This window comes from Pholis gunnellus (genome assembly GCF_910591455.1).
Source record: "Pholis gunnellus genome assembly, chromosome: 13".
Lineage (NCBI taxonomy): Eukaryota > Metazoa > Chordata > Actinopteri > Perciformes > Pholidae > Pholis > Pholis gunnellus.
Genome location: NC_136540.1, coordinates 22,270,605 through 22,292,826, shown reverse-complemented (window position 1 = coordinate 22,292,826; position 22,222 = coordinate 22,270,605). Strand labels below are relative to the sequence as shown.

The following is a 22,222-nucleotide window of genomic DNA, read 5'->3' as shown; positions in this document are numbered from 1 at the left end:
GATTCACAGTGGATTGGTTTTGATTCTGATCAAAAAAGTGAATAAAAGTTATAACAAAAATACATATGGATCTTTAGAACATTATGAAATGGAAATAAATAACGGATAAAATATGCACACAGTCGATCTCCATTCAACCAAGTATGTGACCTTTAAACACGGTTGCCTGCACCAGTGGTCATCCATGTCCATGTCATAATCTATATAACACAATCTGCTTAGAATTAGGCTTTGTAGGGTGTTCACAGTGACAAAAAGTATTCTATACAAAGTTGGCACCCATTGATTTCTGACTGTGATGTAAATGTACAATATTGTCCAAAGCAAAGCCGAGAGGAAATGGATGAGCTGCTCACAGCTGCAAAACATGACAATAGATTGTTGGTGGTGAGAGTAAGAGCTTAACAAAATAAAAGTGTTTATTCCTGGAAATTCATTTATTTATTTTCTCACCAGTTTTTGACATAATTATAAAAGCGACAATATACTGTATCTGTCTTGGCACGTCTGTCTTGGTAAGTAGTGTTTCATTTTGTTGTCTCTACAGACTATTTGACCAAAATACTCCCTGACTTTGAAAGGAGTAGAAAGCAAATGCACTGATGATCAGTAATGTTAGTTCTTTTTTGAGCACAGGTACTTTTCCAAGGTGGGAATCTGATTAAACCTGTTCTTTACTGAACATGGAGGGTCTGCTGTGCCCCATTGCAACCTCACTGCTTGCATTGTCCATATTTACGCCCCTGGTGATGTCACCGTGTTCATGTTCATGTTCATGTTGGTGAGTGCAGTGTTATCATAATCCATCACCAGAGCTATGGAAGTAAAACCCAAATTGCAACAAACCATTGTTTCCTTTAAAATAACCTTTATTTTATTGTCTACAGACATGTTTCCATGACACCAATTCCATTATCCAAATGCCAGCTTCTCAGTCACAGAGCTGAGTGTAATGAATGTCTCAGCCTCTGGGAGCTGCTAGCTTACATCATGCTGAACAGTCCCGAGCCTCCCACTCTATTGCACCATATTTTGAGTGTGGAAATGGCTGATAAGTGATTTAAGTTATGCAATAAATATATAATGGGGAATAAATAGTGCAATTTAAAGACAAAATCCTGCCCTAATTTATCATTTTTGCTTGTTAAATAAAAGTAGATTTTAGTTTCAAGAGCTGCTGTACCAGAGGCCTGTTGCTGCATCATATACACATAGTTGTACTACACTGGTTCTAGTGCAGAAGTTGCAAATCTGTTAGCTATTGTTTACCAAAAAATATAATTTTCCAAATTTTGAGATTTTATTGATGTATATATGAAAAAACATCGCTGATACTAACATTTGAATTAAGATGGGTTGTGTGTACATTTTGTTTAAATTAACAGAAATTAAATGTGTAAATTAAAAGATTCTTTGAGAACAAAATCAGGTTGATGTCATGTATAACGTTTGGGTTTATTAATCATAGTAATAATAATAAAAAGTTAAAGTTAATCAAATTTCCTGCGAAAGCTGTTTTGCATATATATTCTAAACATCTTTTATATGACGGACGACATGGGAGAAAAAAAGCTCACAGCTGTAATGTCCTATTGTGTGTCACACTATCCTGCAGGAGTGCAAAGTGGATGCATCGAAGAGAAAAGACCCTGGCTAGAGTCTTTGAAGCACTCAGAGACTCCTGAGCTTCTGTCCTGGGTCACCTCTCATTCGTGATAATGACGGATGTGCCGATGTAATGCGGGATTTCTCTGTGGCTCTCAGGTGACGAGCCGGAGCTGGGGCTCTGGCTGTTACAGCTGTAGGAGGCCGTCTCTTTGCCGTGGTAACATTGGCTGTCGGTTATCTGTCTCAGTGTGGTATAAGCGGGGGCTTTAATGGAACCGTGTTTGCCCAGGACCTTGTGAAAGTTCAAAGACACGTACGGGGCTTGGGTTGGATGTCCAACCCCGACGCCCATACCGATCAACATTCTCCTGTCCTCCTCAGCAGACATGGGCTGCAGCTCCGCAGCAGCTCCGTGCTGCTGGAGGCCATCGGCAGGTTGTGGATATGCTGTGGCCGGATGGCTGTAGGGAGCCTCCATCATACACCGCCTCCTTTGCTCCAACGCCATCTGCACGGGGAGAGGCTGGCCTGTGCCGTGCAGCGAGCCACCCTGCTCAGCTTTACCCAGTACCAGGCCGCTGAGCGAAGGGCAGGCGACGGCACGGTCACCTCGAAGTCCTTCGGCACCTCTCGTGTTTTGTCGGACCTCCTGGCCAAAACGCTTACCGTCCTTGGCAGCGTGAGGACGGGGGTGTAGACAAACCTCAGACAGATCGCTGTGGACAAGCGTGTAATGTTCGTAGGGTTCTTCCTTCAGCCTGCTGGTAGAATTTGGGTTTGTGCTGCCGGAACAATCATGGTAGATCTCATCGGGGTGCCTGCGGTCAGCTGCCAGCACAGGAACTGATAAAGAAAAACAATACTCAGAAGCTGAAATTACACCAGAACGTTTGCAGAGAGAGTGGAGGGGCAGCATCAGGAGCCAACAGTGTTTTTGATCAAATCCAGGAAACGCATGTACAGAATGTCCAACTACCTTTTAATGTGGCTCACATGAGGTAACTCAACTGTGTTATATAAAGAGTGTACCTGTGTACTTATTTGTTGCTGGGGGGCTGCTGATGTTCCACCCAACAGACCCTCTGCTGTGCAGGGAGCCGATGATCTGCTGAGCCAGCTGGGGGGACGGACCTGAGCTGGGAAGCTGGCTCTGAGCGTCCAGATGCCGGTGATTGTAAGGGTAGTGCAGGGTCAGGTTGTATGTGGGGCCGCAGGACACCTGGCTTGCTTCAGGACTCAAGCTGGAGCTCCTTTCCCTGCAGGAGGTCAGTGGGTACGGGGATCTCTCCTTCCACAGCCCCCTCTGTGTGGAGCAGCTCGAGTGGTCTGGCTGGAAGAGGCTAGCAGCCTGCTGCTATCCATCAACAAACACAAAACAGCATAGAGAAGGTAACAAAAACCGAAATTACTAAAAGCACAGAAATACAATTTACAGCAGTAGTGGAATCCTTAAGATCTAAATTACATCCTTAGGATTATATCATTTTCTTTAAAATGAGGGCACAAAACATTTTCCAGTGTGAAAACATTCACCTTTTGTTTCGTCAGTAAGCCAAGTGGAAGGCCCACCTCGGGATAGTGAGCTGCTCTAAGTTTGGTCTTCATCTTGACTGCTTTGGTTCTGAGTTGTTTGCGGTGGTCCTGAACTGAAGTGAGACTGAGACCCGGCTTAGTGGCTCGACTCTGGTCTTCAGACAACTGAAGATTCTTGCACTCGACGTCACTGTGTGCAAACAGGAAGGCGCTGTGTATCTTCATACTGGTTTAACTGGAGGTTTTACATGGAGAATCACTGGGGGAAGTCAACCTACTCACGTGAGGACGTAGTTCACACTGACGATACAGTGAGGTCTGGAGGAGCGGCTGTTGTGGACGATGGTGGCGTAGCTCTGCACCCACACCCAGCCTCCATGCTTTGATAACATGCGGTAGTACTTAGTGGTGACCTGCCCCTTCACCAGTACTACAGGGAACACATAGATCAGGATCAAAGAGAAAAATCAGCCCCTTAGACATATACAGGAAGGGCCTCTTTTTATAACCAGCATTATGCATCAGTCATTCAAAAGAAGCAAAAGAAACATTTCTCAACGGACTGTAACTTAAAACCTGCAATGACAGTTTTTTTGCCACTTGGGGGCAGAAAAAATAAGCTGTGAACAAAACACTGCCAAATGATCTTTATAGTTTAAACGGCTACTTGATAGCAAACAGTGGCTTACTTACACATTCAGCAGTTGCGGTGCAGCATTATCATTCGTTTAGAGTCATGTTTCTGGCCACCTGGCAAATGTAAGCCCAATAGTCTCTCTCTCTTTTAACTCTAATTTTTCTACCAACCCCTGAAGGAAATATCTGGCTTTAAATGCACCATTATGTTCACCAGCTAGTCTCTAGCTGTGTCTGCTGTTTGGTGCTCAGCAGGTAGTGTGTAGTGGGTTTTTACAACTTTTCCTCTGTTGCCGAAAACAACATGAAGCTAAACAATGAGTTATATTTTTTCTTGCATGGTCATTTCACTTTCATGAAGTATCAATTATAGCTGCTTTAGAAGACCACAATGCAATGCGGCCAACATTAACTGTGTTTTAAGTATAAAACATGATAGTTGTGGTATAGATGTGCCATGATGACGGCACCAGCTTAGCTATGTTTGCATCTATTTCCTCGGTTGTGCTCAGATCTTCCCAAATGTTTGCAATATTCTGTTAAGGCCCCTTGCGAGTTTACTTCGTCTGTCACGACTTCCGCAGCTCCTTGTATGTATGTTGCCTGCTCTGTTTTACCTGCAATATGCTAACTATCCTGTCACTTATATCCAGCCACTCGCTCCAGCCCTGCAGTAACCCGTTTTTTTTTGCCATTCTACTCACCTGACCATCCCCGCCCTCCTTCTCACTTGACTGTTCCCCATTTCCTTCATTAGTCTTGCAGTATATAAATACCAGGCCATTTCCACAAGTTCTGGAATCCATCTGTGATCTGATTCAGCAGCTCTCCATGATGGTACAGGACCTGGTGGCGGTTCCTCCACTTAGTACTCCAGCCCATCCACCTTCTGCGGCTGAACCACGGCTCTCAATTCCAAAGCCCTATTTAAGAGCTCCAAGGGCTTGTTAGTCTTTTCTCCACCAATGCTGCCTCATGTTCTAGCTCCAGCCTTCCTCCTTCCCATCTGAGTGATCCAGGGTGGCCTACATCATCTCCGTGCTTACTAGTTGGGCCAGGGACTGGGCCACTGCCGATTCACCACAGAACTCTAGAAAGTATTCGATTATGCTACTCCGGGAAGAGAGGCAGCTTGAAGTCTGTTCAACCTGGTTCAAGGAGGGAGAAGGGTTGCTGACTATTCCATTGAATTCCGAACCACAGCAGCATGAGAGTAAGTGTGATTCTTATTCTTTCTATCATGTGAGATGGTCAGATGTCATAATAAACTGGCTGTCCGGGATCCTCCCTGGACACTCTGATCGCCCTCGCCATCCACATGGAAAGTCCTCTTTGGCAATGGAGAAGAGAAAGAGCCCTCTCTGTCGGCCAGTCAAGGTCTTCTTTACGTTACATTTCAGTCATTTAGCAGACGCTTTTAACCAAAGCGACTTACAATTCAGACTCTATCACATACACCGTAGGCACAGCTACGGGAGCAATTTTGGGGTTAAGTGTCTTGCTCAAGGACACATCGACATGCGACTAGTGGAGCCGGGGATCGAACTGCCGATCCTCTGATTGAAGGACGGCCCTGCTCTCCACTTAGCCACAGTCGCCCGTCCGTCTTCTGCTTTTGAACTGCTACAATGGGCTACCGTGTTTTCCAAGCTTGACCTTAGAAATGCCTACCATCCTGTGCGTATCAGGGAGGGGGATGAATGGAAGACTGCATGTAACACACCCAATGGAATTGATGAGTACCTTATCATGCCTTTTGCTTCAGCAAACGCCCCTTCTGTGTGTTTGTCTATCTTGAAGTCCAAGCAGGAGCATGTGCAACATGTGCGGTGCGTTCTCCAAAGGCTCCTGAAGAGGCCATCAAGGCCATGAAATGTGATCATTATGTCTCAGAGTTGTCATTTCTTGGGTTTTGTCAACGCAGGGATTATCCAGGTGTATCCTTCCAAAGTGAAGACAGTCTTGGACTGGCCCATACCCTTTTCTCACAATGAACTATAGCAATTCTTGCACTTTGCCAACTTCTAGTGGCGATTTATCAGGAAGTACAGTGCAGTGGCGGCTCCTCTCATGGCCCTCATCAACTTCTCACTCTTCTTCCGCCCACAGTCCAAAAACATTAAGCCTCATCCCTCTCTCACTAGTTCCAGTCTGAAAGTTCTGCTGTCCAACCTTCCCTCCACTTGCTTTGTCATTGCCATCACCTGGGCAGTAGAGGACAAGATAAAACGCTGGGTTTTCTGCTCCCGGTGCCTGTCCCACTAACCATCTCTTTGTGCCAGCTAACGTCCGCTCCCAGGATCTGCAATAGGGTCACTCTTCTTGGCCGGCATGCCATACCAGTGTCACACCCACGCTGGCTCTCCTACAGCAATGTTTCTGGTGGGTCTTAATAGAGCAAGACACCAGGGATGTTGGTGCTGCTTGTCTGATCCTTTCTCAGCACAAAAACTCCGTCGGGTTCCTGCTGGTCCATCTTCACCATTGTTGACCGGTTTTACAAGCCTGCTCACTTAATTCCTATCCCCAAATTCGCTTCTGCCAAAGAGACAGCTGAAATTATGTTAAACTATGAATTTCGCGATTATAGTTTCCCCAGGGATATTGTCTCTGACCGCACTTCACCTTTCATTTCTGAAATAAGTTTTGCACCCTCCTGGGAGCCACCATCAGCCTGTCATCTTCTTTCCACCTTCAGTTCAATGGATTGCAAGAACCAGAAGATGGAGATGGCTCTGCACTGCCTCTCCTCCCACTCAACTTCTCTTCCTAGGCCATACAACTGCTTTGGGTACGCCCAAAACACTCGTCCCAGCTCTGCCACTGGACTTACCCCCATCAGTGTTCTTGGGGTTGTCAACATCCTTTCCTTCCTGAGCAGGAATGGATGGCCAGCTTTCACTCATTCCAGGCTTTCATTGGTTGCTGTTGCTTCATATGGATGCAGAACCTTTCTATTCTTCTTCGTACCTCTGACCGCGACCAGAAGAGTGGCTACAGACCCCGCATTCCTGCTCCCTGCTACCTCCCGGTAAAGGATGTCTGTTTATCCATGCAGGACTTACTTACTCAGAGTGAAGCCCAGGAAGTTGGCTCCATAGTTCGTGACTCTTTTACCCATCTCCAAGGTCATCAACCCAGCTGCACTCCCCCTCTGCCTTCCTCGCTCCATGAGGATCCACCTGACCTTCCATCTTCCGGCTCAAGCCAGACAAGGAGAGCTTGCATCATTCCTTCTGCTGCCTGCTCTGTTTACACTGCTATACTAACTCTCCTGTCATTTCAGAACCAGCCACTCCCTCCTGCCCTGCAGTAACCCCTGTTCCTGCCATACCCATCACCCACTTACCTATTCACCTGTTATATATTCCAGACTTTGTTCTGCTTGCCTGATTCTGCCTGCCTGATCCATGGATTTATGATTTTCTACCGAACCCTTTCTGAATAAGTTTGCCTGTTCTGACTGCCTACCTGGTTTTGACCTTTGCCTGTTTTTTGGTTTCAAGTAAACTTTGTATCTTGACCTGTGAGTCATGTTATGGGGTTCAAGCTTGCTGTTTTTCTGAGCCATTACATTGTTCATTCATCATTGCTGATTTGTCACTTAACTTCTATTTACTCTCCCACCCAAGTCTTACGAAGGATTTGGAGGACTCACATAAATGGTGAGCATAGCGTAGATGGAAAACGTCACAGGCGTGGACGTGGTGGTAGAGAGTCTTCTCTATCAGGTCCTGAGGCTCATAGCCTGTCAGCTCTGCCACCCTAGCTCCAGCACACATAAGAGAGAGAGAGCACAAGCTACCAGTCAGGGGGTTGATTTTGTGATCACGTGGGCTCAAGTGCATCACAATGTCCAGTTAACAATCCAGCAGTCTACACAACTATTTTATATTATGTATATATTTTAATATTCTTTTGTGTTATGTTGTGCATGTGCTGTAGAACGGGTATATTTGTAATTACTCATTCTTTTTAGTAATACATTTGTATTGATGTTTTATCCCATACAGGGACCATCAACATATCATGATAACATTGCTTTAATCTCTTTATCCTCTTGCTCAGTAAAGGGTCTGTCCTACCTTGTGTCCAGGAAGATTAGTTTTAAGTCCAGGCTGGCCCGGAACATGAACATGTTGCTGTGGAGTTTGATCTCGGTGATGCCACTGGAGGGCAGGGAGTGACCGACTGCCACCAGACCCACAGTCTGATAACTGGATTCATACGGCGCCATGTCCATCATGTACTGACGCACTTTCAGGTAACCGCTGCAGTGGATGACCTGAGAAGCCACAGATGACACGAATGCCGTTATAGTTGTACTCAATCAAAGGGATTCAGAGTGACAGAAAAAGTTGAAAGGGTTTGAACCAAACTTAACCTTTTTTTAACTTTTGTTGCTCAGATACCCCAATACAAAGCTGCCAACGTATAGCTCTGCTGCTCTTGCTGGAAGCATCAAAGTAAACTTAACCTTTCTGCATCTTTTTAGAAGGCATATTAGATAGTGGGCCATGCTCCACCGCGATGCTTAGCGCATACCTGTGCAGGGCCTGTACAGTGTAGCTGTCGTAGGACCACTGCAGTGCTCAGGCTGGCTGTTACAGTTTTTGTGCCCCTGGTTCCCCTGTTGTCTGATCATCTTCTCTGCCCAGTCCGGAGCTGAGCCTAGGGCCTAGGCATATAATCACCAACTGGGAGTGTAACTCATCCCTAACAGCCTTAACCTTTAGTATATGCAAATAACAAATCCTGTTAGAGGCCCACACATATGAAGATGAAATAGCAGTTATTTGGATGTAACTCCAGTTCTATGTGTGCATGTGTAGCCCCCTCACTGCTTACCCAGCTGGCTCTTGTGTTGCGTTTGTTATGTTCATGGGTAGTCAAGCAGCTACTCCTTTAGAGGACATGCTACCACCCAATTAGTGCTGAATGATTGATCTGTCTCAGTGCAGAGGAAAAGCTGCAGTATGCGAAAAGAATAATGACGTTTGTAACCTCTATTTTCTGAATCTTGCAGTAAAACAGGGCTAAGATATTTAAAGCGTTTTGGAAAGTGTTAGCAAACAATATCTTTCATATGGCAGAAGGACATTGTGCATCTACAGACAGCTGTCACGTCACCCTTTTTGTGATTAGTGGAAAGACTGAATTGCTTTTTACAACATAAATTATAAGTTTAAATACAGCCAGTACTTGGTTATATATATGCCAATACCATTACACATATTGATGTTAATTATATTTAACAGCATAAACAAACAAATTATTTTTAGTAATGCATTTTGATTGAAGCTTTATAAAGGGACCATCAACATATCATATCATTGCTGTAATCTTTTTATCCACTTGCCCAGTAAAGCAATAATAAAGAAAACAATGGGTCAGATATTTCCACATCCTGCATGCATCCACTTCTCTACTGGTTTGTTATAAATAGGTTATCTCCCCTCAGGACGGCTTTCTAGTCCTCGGCTGCTCTCTCACCTGTAGCACAGTACATCACACGTGTGTGCGTGCAGTGTGCGGGCCTCTATCCATTGAAGTTATCGTATAAGATCTGACAGCAGCTTTAGACCTTTTGAGGGGCAGCTGAATATTCCTGGATGTCCAAAATGTGTAGCCAGCTAATGACCAATGACTTGTATCACTTTATGAAATGAAATCACTTCCAGATCCCCAAGTTACCATAAATGAAGTCATCGTGTGTGTGTGTGTGTGTGTGTGTGTGTGTGTGTGTGTGTGTGTGTGTCGGAGTCGGAGTAAATGAGCATCCAGTGGCTGCACCTACCTTATATCCCCCACACGTGAGTCCTGCGTTTCGTTTAGCCAGAACACACTTCATCCTCAAGAAGAAGGCGCGCTCCATTTCATACTCTGTCACACAAAACACACATCACAGAGACATTACCCGCATGTTATGTTGTGTTTTACAATACAATGTCCCAGTGCTGTGGTCACCAGTAACACTTTTTAAAATTCGGGGAATAAATAAATAAAATATATATTTTTGGTTTTGTTTTTACACACCAGTATTTTCAAATATGCGCCTTACTTAGCAGCTTCAACCTGTACCAGTGTAGTAAGAGGGACCAACAACAGAATACCACCTTCATTCTATCATAAAGCTATATGTTGTAGGTAGACATGATTCAAATCACCTCATGACTCTAACACATGTATTAACATGTATTCATTTGGCACTTTGTCAGAGGAAACCTACAAAAAAGAAGCAGTCCTACAATTCAAGCCACAAGTCCACATAAGAGGCAAACAAAGCTGCTTCTGACAAGGGCAGAGTCTAAGTTTGGACTATCAGACAGACACTCTTCTCCAGCACCACGGCACATTTACCAGGATCATTTTCAAGGTATCTGTAGAATACCGTACAGACAACATTTTAAAGATACAGGCCTCTCACTCTGTCTTCTAGTCTAGGAATATTGTTTGTAAAGTAAAATAATGGGTTATGCAAGGCCCACAAGGCTTAAAAAAAACAATGGGCGATATCAAAGCAGCATACGGCGAGACATTGTTATGGTGGCAAAACTATGAAAATAACACCGAGACTGTAAGAAAAACAAATGTCCATACGACTCTGTTGTAATACTGTGGAAATGTGCATTTAACTTAATTTATCAAGACAACAGGTACACGTGTAATAGTTTAGTAACATGGGAAATTAGCAAACAAAGTTTTCTGTTCCTAAGATAAGCCTGTTTCAAATACTGGTTCTCTATGCCGTAGAGATGAATGTACAGTCAGGGTATATTCATGACATGTGCACGAGAGCCTGGAGATTGAGGCTCTATAGGTACCTGGGGAGAAGTGATGGTGTGGGGGCTGACCCAGCACTGCTGTCATCTCATCGTGGTCTGATGGGTGGATATACTCAAAAATGCTGTTTCCCGTCAGCTCCACCTGTAGCACACACATTTCCAGCATGCGCTCATAAATGTGCAGTGACGAGCTACATCGCAACTAACTCACCAAGACAAAACACAGAAATGTGTTGAATCCATGCAGATGGAAGACTGTTTCATTTACGTGACATCCCAAATATGTGTGTGCACATTACTATTTATATGTCACTTGCTCTTATTATGCTTTATCATGCCGAGGTCAAGGAGGAGGGTCTTACCTGGGACAGGCCGAGGTGGACTGATGCTGTTTCAGAGATGTACATGATTTTGCCATCAGAGGCAACGACAAACACGAAGCCATCCAGAGTCTGAGGAGGCGAAACAAAACACTTGCTGTTAAACACAAATTAGTAATGTTCACTATTTTTACAGTGATCTGTGCGAATATATTTACCCATATGATGTAAGAATGGTGCCATTATTCTGAGAGTTTATTCAGCCTTTCTGCATTAGCAGTTTAGTTAGTGTAGACATTTTTCTTATCTTTTACCCGTGACTACCTTTTTTTAAGCTTCTTTATTATTACTTTTTAATTAAGAAAATAATTGGACAGTATAAGTTTCTTTATAAAAACATTTTTAAAAATAAATGAAAAAAACATTTTTAGCAGCTGTATTGACAATTCTAATGTGTCTGATAGCTTATATTATCCAAATGGCATTACATTACTCCAAATACCCCTCATATGTAACAGCATCATTTATTTAATCCAGTGCTTATTAAATTGGAATCAATCTATCGAAACAGTCAGTACTTTAAACCAGCAGCCTGCATAGTAGCATGTGCAGCATTTAAGGGTGCAGGAATATTTAAGAGGGTGCAAATATGAATTAAGAAAACAACAATTGAATGTTATTTAAAGTTAAAAAGTTAGGTCCAATGCATCCCAGAGCTCTATACAGAATATTTATGGTCAGAGGAAATTAGAGGCCCAACTCTAAACTCGTATTCAGCCGTCCACACAGACCTCAGAGCAGCTGCACATTTTTCAGCAGACCTGTTATGCTCGACGCTTATAACTACACAAAGAGTACATTTATTGAAAAAAATGACAGCACTGAGTATTAACTATTAGAAGTCAACTGGACCATAAATCATGTCATACTATTGAGTAAAGGTCAAGTTCAAGCCATTTACTTTGTTGGTGCTTCTGTTGCCCGTGACATCGCTGTTATAAATGTCTCCTTCCTACAAAAAAACAATATCTATATACCACTATACTATGTATAGTGAGCAATTTAGTTATTTATAAAAAAGATTAATTAATTATTTTTATATCATTTTATATGATAATAATAATAATAATAATAATAATAATAATATTATCCTAGAAACATATTACCTGAAAATGTTTGCATTGAGCTTAAATACAATTCTAAATAAAAAGGGTTAAATATGTGTGTGAAAGCAAACACAGGAGAAGCCGGAGCCAAAATTAAATTAAAACAATGAAATAAAATAACAAATAATGAGCAGCAGAGCTGACAGAGGTAGTATCTGTAGCCTTTTTAAACATAGAGAGGAGGAATGTATATGCTTGGCCTACTAATTGTATTAGCAGTCGTAGTTTTGTCAGATTAGTGGCATCGGTATGACTAAAATATATAAAATGAATATTTAAAGTATGTTACAGGCTACAGTGGTGATAACAGTAATGTGGCATTGGCAGTAATTTGTAGGCACAGGGTTTGGATCAGAAAGCAAACATCATCCCACATGAATGATTTTAGAGGCTGTTACAATCGTAGCCAATCACATCCACTACCTCATCGCCGTCATCATCCCCTTTAAACGCGGGGCTCTCCCCGACATGACACAATAACAGTGTCAGGAGTTTTCCTCAGAGGGAACATTTTACTGTCTTGGACTGAAGAGTTTTAAAGTCAATGCAGGAGCTGCCAAGAGCAGATGATGAATTCACCTTTCTGGACACGTTGAAGAAGAACATGCATGGTTTCCGTGCGTAAAAGTGTGCAATAATCCATATAATAACCATCACCAGTTAAATACCACTCCAACACCGCTAATAACATTTAAGTAGAATTGAAAATGGGAAAAGAATCCCTCTATTTTTGTATTCTGTTTTACTGGCATTAATGCCATAATTGGAATTTCTAATTAAAAAACATAGTGGGAAGACGAGCAAAACCTGTGATTTCAAAGAACGTTCGTATTATATTGACCTGTGTAATTACCTGCAGTAAACAAAAGCTTTGCAACATGGCTATATTAAAATATATGTGAGATTATTCATTATCCGTGGCAGAGACGGATTCATTTAACATAACGCATTCTGCTTTTGCTTCCATGAAGTGGTTCGATGTGCAGTGATACATTTAAATTAAAACTGGTAACAATGGCAGCAGCACTTTAATCATTGCTGATCCCACTGCCGCCCCTTATTGAAAATACAACGGGAGGAAAACCCTACAAACCTCAAAAGGTTCTGACTAGTCCAGGTTGGTAAAAGGACTTTGTGATAGATTCATGAGCCTATATTCAAAGTCAGCACCTCCTGATAAAACAAAAACCTAAAGCACCACTGGCTGGTCCCAACTGTATTTACAGTATTTAATTGTAAATACGGTATTTGACTGTTATATTTATGGTGGAATAATAAAGAAGCCCAACATCCTTGATGTGTTGCAAATTTCAAATGTATTTGTGGGCCTTGATAATTTGGTGTAAAGTCAGATTTAGTTGTCAGGCTACTTGCTGCTGTTTGCTGACCCCCACTCTAATGTAGCATAGCATAGCATAGCATAGCAAAGCAACATTTTAAATAGCACTGCACACACTAGCACAAAGAGATATAACTTGGTACAGTTTCATGCAGCACATAATAGCATAGTCGTGCACACTGAGAGCACACTGCGGAGCAAGAACAGTTTGTTGTTTCCTGTACTGACTTGTAAAAGGTGGGAGCCCAGTTCTTTAGCCATGCTGTCCAGAGGACTGAGCCTTGTTGACCGACCCCATCCATCACCCAGACCTACAGAGAGAGACGGACACGGTAAGACAGCCAGGGAGACAAAGACTGACACTCCATCTATCATGCAAGAGACAAATACTCAGGGAGATAAAGACACTGGGCTTTCACACCAAACACGTTTGACATTGTGTAGATGAAGGGCATCATTTCCAGTTTGCTCCACTGAGGTTGCAAAAAAATATTTTGCAATTTAATTAAACTTTGACACCTGATATGCTGACTTCCACAACGCTAACCCAGTAAGATTCTTGCATTGACAAGAATGACGACGCCATCTTGTGCATCTTTAAACTTTAAACTCTCTGTGGACTGAGGAAAGATATTTGTATTTATATAATATATATATATATATATATATATATATATATATATATAATGTATATACCTATATCTATATATATTAGTCATGCGATGGAAAAAAAGAGGAAGAAAATACACATTAATTGAGATTTGTCCAATTTACAAGACCTGATTGACAGATTTTTCATTACGAAAAATGTTATCCTGACTGTACCCAGAGACGTCTGCTTTAGCTGTTAACAAGCAAGCAGAGAGTATGTTCTTTAAGTCCTCGGGGAACACCCCAAATATGTGCCGTCAGAGCACATGATACATATTTCAGTTTTATTCAGCCTCTGGTCTGTGTCATAAACAACACATAGTCTTGTCTGTCAGTGAGTGTGTTTGCATGCTATTCCTTTTATAAGTCTTCAGGGATATGATCTGGAACATAAGAAATGATCCGTATTCCTTATTCAGGTTTCTCTGTACATGCAGTGTCCAACAACAAGCTGTCATTTCTCTCTGATTTGCAGTTATTATCAGTACCTGGCATATAAATGTCCTGATCACGCTTTACGATCCAATGGTATTGATCTTAATGCTTACGTGTACACTTAGCCTACAATAGGCCTGCATTAAAGTCAATAAAGCAATGTGTATGCTAAATAGCAGATTTTGTTCGGTGTCCCCAGAGGATATCGGATCGGTTGTTGAAGAAGGTCTGGGTGGGGATTTAGACAAACTTTCTCCAGTAACGGTACAAATAAATAAATACATTTCATTTAAAATTAGCAGTGTGGCTCACCTGCAAAGTGTCGCTGAAATACACGATATCTTGGATTGTGGATCATTACAAATATCCCTATTTTTTCTTTTCTTCAACTGATTAACTATACGACTTCAAAGGGACACTTGTTGAATCATTGGTAATCATCATTATTTATAAATGGCAAGTTTTGGCAGATGACCCGTGTCCTGCTATAGTGACGATTCTCTCTGACCAATCAATGGTCGGCAGTGTTTGAACTCCACTTTCTAGTATCGGCTGAGCTCGATGGTACCAAGAATTACCTGGTTGTTTCGGTACCATCCATGACTTTAGCTAATGGAAAATGTTTGGTTTTGACTAGCCCATGTCTTAAGAAATTCAGAGTGGATCGCCGTGACATTTGGCACACACTTTCATGTCCCCTTCAGGAATTCTACTAACGTTGGTAAACTCTTCACTTTTCATCTTGCTCCATCAATAACTTTGCTTTGTTCAACACTTTGGTTTATGACTCAAAACAGTAAATGCCCACAAAACTACTGACATTCTCATCAGCCTCAGCTGTAACTACTTTCACTGTATTGCTGACTACCAAATGGTGAACATGGTAAACATTTTACCAAGTTAGCGTTAGCATGTTAGCACGGTCATTGTAAGCATGTTAGCACGCTGCCATTGGCATTTAGTTTAAAGTGCTGTGCTTTTGTACAGCCTAACAGAGCTGCTAGCATGGCTGTAGACAGTCTTGTTCAAGTACTACACAAATTAATTTCCATTCACCTCCATTGTATTGGGTTGGGGGCAGATATCTCTAAACCTGGACAAAAGAAACCAAAACTATCTGCATGCGAGACACGGGGAAGTGACAATACACGTTGTTGTTTTTTGGTCTATAGTCCGATAAGCAACTTAAGATCCAAGACCAGAGTTGGAATTGAGGGACAACTTGTACAACCGGATTGATTTGAAAGTAGCCAGTTTGCTAGCTAATTTTAAAACAATAAAAAGCTAAATCATCATCAGACGATAGCCGGTTGTGCATTTGGGCCGATGCGTTCCGCCTCTTTTGTCTCTCCACACTGACTTGTTTACCTGCATGCAGTCAAAGCCCCTTAAACCTGCTCAATACTACTCGGACTACAGATGGAAACCAAAACGCTTCTTCTGCATATAAATGAAGAATCTGTTCATAGAGATCAGATAGCCAGCAACAAAACATTCAAACAAACGAACCTTTTTGGCCCATTTTCAGATAAGCCATCAGTCTCTGAAAATAACATTGTTTTCAGACAATATTTCAACAACTGCTCACAACATTTTGCACAAGAGTGGACACACACAGTCCAGAGGACTAGAGCTCTTATTCCACCATTTTGTGGATCAACAGATTACAGTCTCGCTCATTGAAAGTGTGTTGTATTTGTGTTAGTTGTTTAAAGTTATTACTCCTGTGTATGTCTATGTCCTTATCCTTACCTCTGCTTCTAGACGTGGAGTCTTGCTTTGGGACACAGAACTGAGACATGCTCTGTCAAACATGCCAATAGAATCCATTTCTTGGGACACTTTTCCACTTTGTGCTTTAGGCTGAGGTAAACATACAACACCTTCTCATTCCAACTGGTCACATGATGCTCGGTCAGACCCCTTGGCGTCACTTTGATGCTCCACTACGGTCGCAGTAAACACGCGGTCAACGCTGCAAATTACTATCAAAAAGCCTTTCTTGGGTTTAAGAACAAAACCACTTAGTTAGACTGAGGAAAAAACGTCATGTTTGGGCTTAAAATAAGTAAAACGTAAAAAACGTAACATAAGTATGGAAAACACGTCACAAATATCACTAACCTAACTTTGAGACATAATCATCAGTCTCAAACACTGGTCTGCTGTTAAAAGGTTGAGTGTTTATTTGACCCATCCACCTCCACTCCCTCCCGTCCTGGGTTATACACTCACTACTCTCACACTTCTGGAGCATTTTCTCTGAGCGTCTAACAATAATGTTGCCTTGTGCGTCTGTATCAGAAGTGAAAAAGCGTCTGTATTTGACGAGAACTGGCAAGGCATTTGCATAAAGTTATGTGTGGGAACAGCTAGAAACAAGGAAAACATTGGAGGAGGTGGAGGGTTCTGTCATCACCTGGTCAGGAAGGACTGAAATGTTAAGTGCCTGACAGTTCGAATTGAATCTCTTTTTTTTCCCATAATCCAGGCTGGCATTCAGAGACTCCAGTGCTCTGCTGTGCTGCTTCACACAAAATCAAACACTCAGCTGTCCTCACGTATCATGACCCCAGCTACTTCTCAGTGCTTCCTCTTTTTAGAATGCAACCATCGGCGATGTTTTTGAGATCTGTACAAGGTGTTACGCACCACATCTCAGTGTTAAAAACATTTTCTTTTCATCAGGTGGAGGCCGACCCACAATGTCACAGATTCCAATCAGAGTGTCCCTCTCACACTGATAATATAAAGAAACCCATTACACAATGTACTGATGATGAAAGGGCTCAAAAATAAACGTGTGGTGGAGTATATTGCTCAACTGAAACTGGAATATTATCAGATTATTCTAGACAACGAATTAACTTCTTTAAAAGCTATATAAACACATATTTGCATACATCTAGAATAAAAAATGCCCCGCATTAGGACCGAGTCTTTTGCATGTATTTCATTTCTACAGAATCGTTTCCTGCAGAAAGTTGTGCTAAAAGCCTGACAGAACTGCAGAGCTGTGTTTCTGCCACGCAGGTCAGTTTGTAGAATCAATTCTGCTTTTCACATCATTTGTAATTTCATACCAGAGCTGCAGGAATGTTGGCACTGATGGGTCTAGGGAAATACTGAATGCAAAATGCTGAATATCTAAGTTGCAAAGAAAAAGTACATGAAACCACCAAAGCTCAACATGCAACTATTTTCTATTTCAAAACTAGTTCGAGAAACGGGCGTAAGTGACAATGTTATAGAAGTAAAAGAGTACTTCTTATCAATCTTATGTGCTCAGGTTTTGGTGAAGGTGTGGCAGGTTCAGGTGTGATCATCATGGATCATTTAAACTGCAGTGATACATATTATTTTAATGCAAAATATATTTTATATGTAAAATGGAAATGATGCACCAGTGCCTCTAAATTGTACTAAAACTGTGTTTGAGATAATACTTATCTTTTCATCTCTGAGAATTACATTATGATGGCTATGATGATGTGCACAATTATGGCATTTATTTATTTTCCTTTCGTAATAAATGAATTCCTTTGAGAATAAATACACTACTCTATTTTTTTTTTACTGAATTATAAGCTCTCCGTAATAGATCATTGCTGTGTATTGAAAAAAAGTGTAAAACTTGCACACACAAATTAATAATGTAGTCTAAATCCAAATAAATGTGTCTAAATATCAGAAGCGTATGTGAGCGTAATGAGCTCAAATCGTCCCATGTTTTTTGTGACCTTGCTGGATTCCCGATGTTCTTCTTCCCATAATAACTCAGACTAACAACGTTACCAAAATAAAAAGCCTAAATCTTAGCACCAACATAAAATAAAATGAAATGCGAAATTATTAGCAAAAAAAGATGCAAAACCGAAGCCGCACACGTTCAAACTGTCGCCGTTCGGTCTGTATGTCCACACTTCATACTTATATATAGTTTGCTTGTTTGGATATCATTTGTGACACAATGTGAACAAAAATAGCACGAAAATGTCTGAGCAGCAGATGTAAAGCTACTGATCTCACAACAACCAGGCTGCTGTGCTTCGGGCGGAGTTCAAAAGTATCCAAAATAATAAAAGCTATATTTTATGAGTTATTATCACGTAGCCTACTTTTCCACTTCAGGATGCGACTACATAATAATATTTGCAGCCGGAGATCATCGAGAAAAAGTGACTCGGTCTGATCCTGTCTGTCTATGTTTACATTGACACGATAACTAGGTCTACTCTTCTTTTTCTTCTGAGCATTAACACTGATGGTGAAGTCATAAAGTCATCACATTAGAAGCTTCCACGCGCCTCTGGATAACTCAAAGTTCCCCGTGTCCCACGACTCTGCACTGCGGAGCTTTGTCGGGATTCTGGACTTCTTTAAACGCACCGTAGGATTTACGGGCATTAAACGTCTCACGGGGTGAGCGTTGCAGCGGGCCTGTTGCCGCTGAGGCGTTTACTGCGTCTCCGACAAAAGAGGTCGCGACGGCGGCTTCGCTGGACTCTGAGCGGGTGGCCCGGCCACAGAGGGCCGTGTGTTCACTCTGACTTTATGAGTGATGACAGAGAGGAAGGGTTCTGTTTGCCTGCCCTCTAACCCGCCCGGCGGAGCTGCATGCGGCCCTAATGAAATAATTCACCTTGATGAATGAGTGAGGCGTTTAAACGAGACATCGGCTTTTAATCAGAGTGGGAAAACAACCTCAACACTTCGATGACACCCTAATTCACAAAATTGGTTTAACAGCCCACGAAGATTATGATTGAGCGAAGGAGCTAACTCTCACTTTTTTTCTTTTTCTTTTTACTGCGAGGAGAATATAGCATTTGACACGTCGCGGAAAAGTAGACCTGATAATAACCAATACCAATAACAAAACAAACTAATAATATTATTAACATACTATTATAGCTTTCAGGCAACATTTTAGTTAAAAAAAAGGCTCTTACATTATTTAACTTAATTAGCAGGTCGGCGTTTTTTAAAGCTCTAAAAAGAAAAATACAGGCTCCCGTTATGGTTTACAACTTTTGGCTTTATATATATAATCTATTTACAAGAACATTTAGGTTACTTGGTTGTGAAAATACCTTCGGCTGGTTTATATGAAATATATAGTAGAAATGCTGGTTTGCGTTGGTGAATGAGCGTCTCACTTTTAAATATGAAATATAAAGTATTAGTAAATTAATAAAGCAATGCTTTCACGTTACAGATGACGCCTTATTAAACAGCCTACCAAAAGGAGTGTATGGATCTGTTTCTTCCCATAATACACATTTTGATTTTTCCTTCTCATACAGACAATTTAATAGAAACAAACTATTCTATATTAGTTGGATGTTTATACGACACAGAGGTCCCGCACGTTGGTTCTTCTTACATAATTCCTAATTCCTCTTCTTACACATTTAAAACCACAACGGAACAGCTATATTTTCTACATATTGAAAAATAGTTGGTCATATAGTTGCAAAAATATTATACAATAAAGCATGTGCAATTAGAACTGCAATAAACTGAAGAGCTACTTTTCATATTTCAATTGGATTGGATTGGATAACAATTGATGTATTTCTTACACAGAATGGCTGAATTGACTATCCTATTATAAATCATTTAAATATGTCAACACTTAAATATGTCACTATAATACATGTTCGTTCCTTTTTTCCTTTTCGGTCCTCAGAATCTGAAATGAATGAACGACCCCAGTCCCTCTGCGGGCAGCTCACTGGCTGTTCCTACCGTCGGGGAAGACTGCCCTCATCTTGAGGTAGCTGCTGGTCAGTCGGATGATGGAGGCCTTGTCAAGCTGGGAGGTGATGGCCGCCGGCAGAGGCAGCAGCTTAGCCAGCTCGTAAAACTCTCCGTTCTCTTTCTCCCGCCGCGTCTTCGCCGCGTTCTTGCACTTTTCCTTCATCTTCTCTGAAAGTTTCACATAAATGATTGTTGCATAAAAGTAAGTTTCCCCATAGACTCGTGTAAGAAATAATTGTGTTACTGAGAGGTGGGGAAGTGCTCCTGTCTCTAATGTCCAGATTCCTGTTAAATGCAACTGTAAATGAGAGGATATCTGTTTGTAAGGAACGGACCAGACTTCGTGTGTTTCGTTTATCCCATCCTCCGCTGAACGCACCCCGAAAACCAAAGAGGAGCTGCACGTGTCCGAACCATCCCCGTTGACGCTTCGTTCAACTCCCCGCGAGCTCCACCTGTTCAACGGCGGACTAAGTCGCGCCGAACGCCACGTCCGCTTCACGGTGTTTTCACGGTGCTGTCAGTTTTCCGCCGGTCTATTCATCCGTCCAGATATCCACACACCAGGTTTCCTGCTCCGCTGCTCCCCCAGACCTCGCGCACCGAAAAAAGTGAAAAAACAAATAGAACACTAACTGAAGTTATTACATGCGCGAGTTGTAACCTGATGTAGAGAACAGCGCAATAGAAGACTGCGAACTGAACGAGTCTGGAAACCCCTCAGACCACCTCTGCTCTCTCTCTCTCTCTCTCTCTCTCTCTCTCTCTCTCTCTCTCTCTCTCTCTCTCTATAGGCGCGCCTGTGTGTGTGCGTGTGCGTGTGCGAGAGAGTGTGTAAAACCACAAACTGCTCGCTACACACTTTACACAATGACTTTAGGCTACTCTGAAGCCTAAAGCCACTCATAAATAGTTATATTTCTTTATTTTAAGAAATAAAATCCATCCAAATGTTTTTGAACTAAATAAAAGCGTCTGCTAAATGACTGTAATGTAATGTAATATTCTATCTTGCTGAGGTGAGTCATCTGTATGGCTCCCATAACCTTCGTGTTAATTAATTCAAGGATTCGAGGATCATTTATTGGCATGCTACAGGGATGCACAACGAAATTCAGTTGTAGCTCAGTTGTAACACAACAAACACATGACAAACAAAACAAAAACAGCAGTACCTTACAGCTGAGTTACCTTAGCTTCCATCTTGGCTCTTCTGCTTCTCGTCCTTGGGGCAGTTTGGTGGCTTTTGGCCAGGACCATGTGTTACTTATTATATTATAATTACATTGTATTATATTATATGTTACTATAATTCAGGCATTCTTTTAAATGGTGGAAAAATACATCTCAAAAACATGATTAAAAAAACAAAAACATTTACTGTGTACTTTTATTAAATACGTGTTATTGCTTTTGTAGTGACACCAGAGGATGACATGCAACAGAGGTCCTTTGCTGGTCTCCTCTTCTTAGGAATGCTGTGATTACGTAGACATGGTCTTAAACTCTGGAGCCACCACCCATGGGGATAGGCAGTGGGACTGGGTTGGGGCGCGGAACTATGGCATGCTGACCCAACTGGTTCTAGGATGTCCTCGTTGTCTAAGGTGGGAGGCCAGAAGGAATTCAGGAGGCCGTGAAGTTCTTACGATCCGCCAGACGACCCAGGAAATGGAAGCAGGGCTTTGGCTCAGGATGTGTTCAGTAGTGGAGGAGAACTGCTAACATAGCGAGGGAAATTATGGGGTGGTGAACAAGCCGAATAGGGTTGTTCCCTTTTGTAAGAAGGGGGACCGCAGGGTGGTCCATACCACACTGCTCATCCTCCCTCGCATAGCTCATGCCAGGGTACTTGAAAGGAGACTCAGGAGGAGTGGTAGGGATTCCCTTCTGGCCAAGGACCCACTCTTCACCCCTGCAAAGTTCCTAGAGGGGTCATGGGAGCTTGGTCCTGATATAGCCGACTGAGATCTCTGTTAATAATCA

The 22,222-nt window shown here is 42.0% G+C and overlaps 1 protein-coding gene across 1 annotated transcript; it reads right to left on the bottom strand.

Annotated features, from left to right (window-relative positions):
- Nucleotides 1-1,699: 1,699 nt before the first annotated feature.
- On the bottom strand, nucleotides 1,700-20,399 carry sim2 (SIM bHLH transcription factor 2; the record flags this gene model as incomplete). Its single annotated transcript, XM_079171555.1, has 11 exons — nucleotides 1,700-2,451; nucleotides 2,638-2,959; nucleotides 3,178-3,331; nucleotides 3,424-3,571; nucleotides 7,436-7,542; nucleotides 7,863-8,062; nucleotides 9,575-9,660; nucleotides 10,602-10,704; nucleotides 10,925-11,014; nucleotides 13,616-13,698; nucleotides 20,225-20,399. 11 exons carry the CDS (start codon nucleotides 20,397-20,399, stop codon nucleotides 1,700-1,702), a joined length of 2,220 nt encoding a protein of 739 aa, XP_079027681.1.
- Between the last annotated feature and the right edge of the window lie 1,823 nt (nucleotides 20,400-22,222).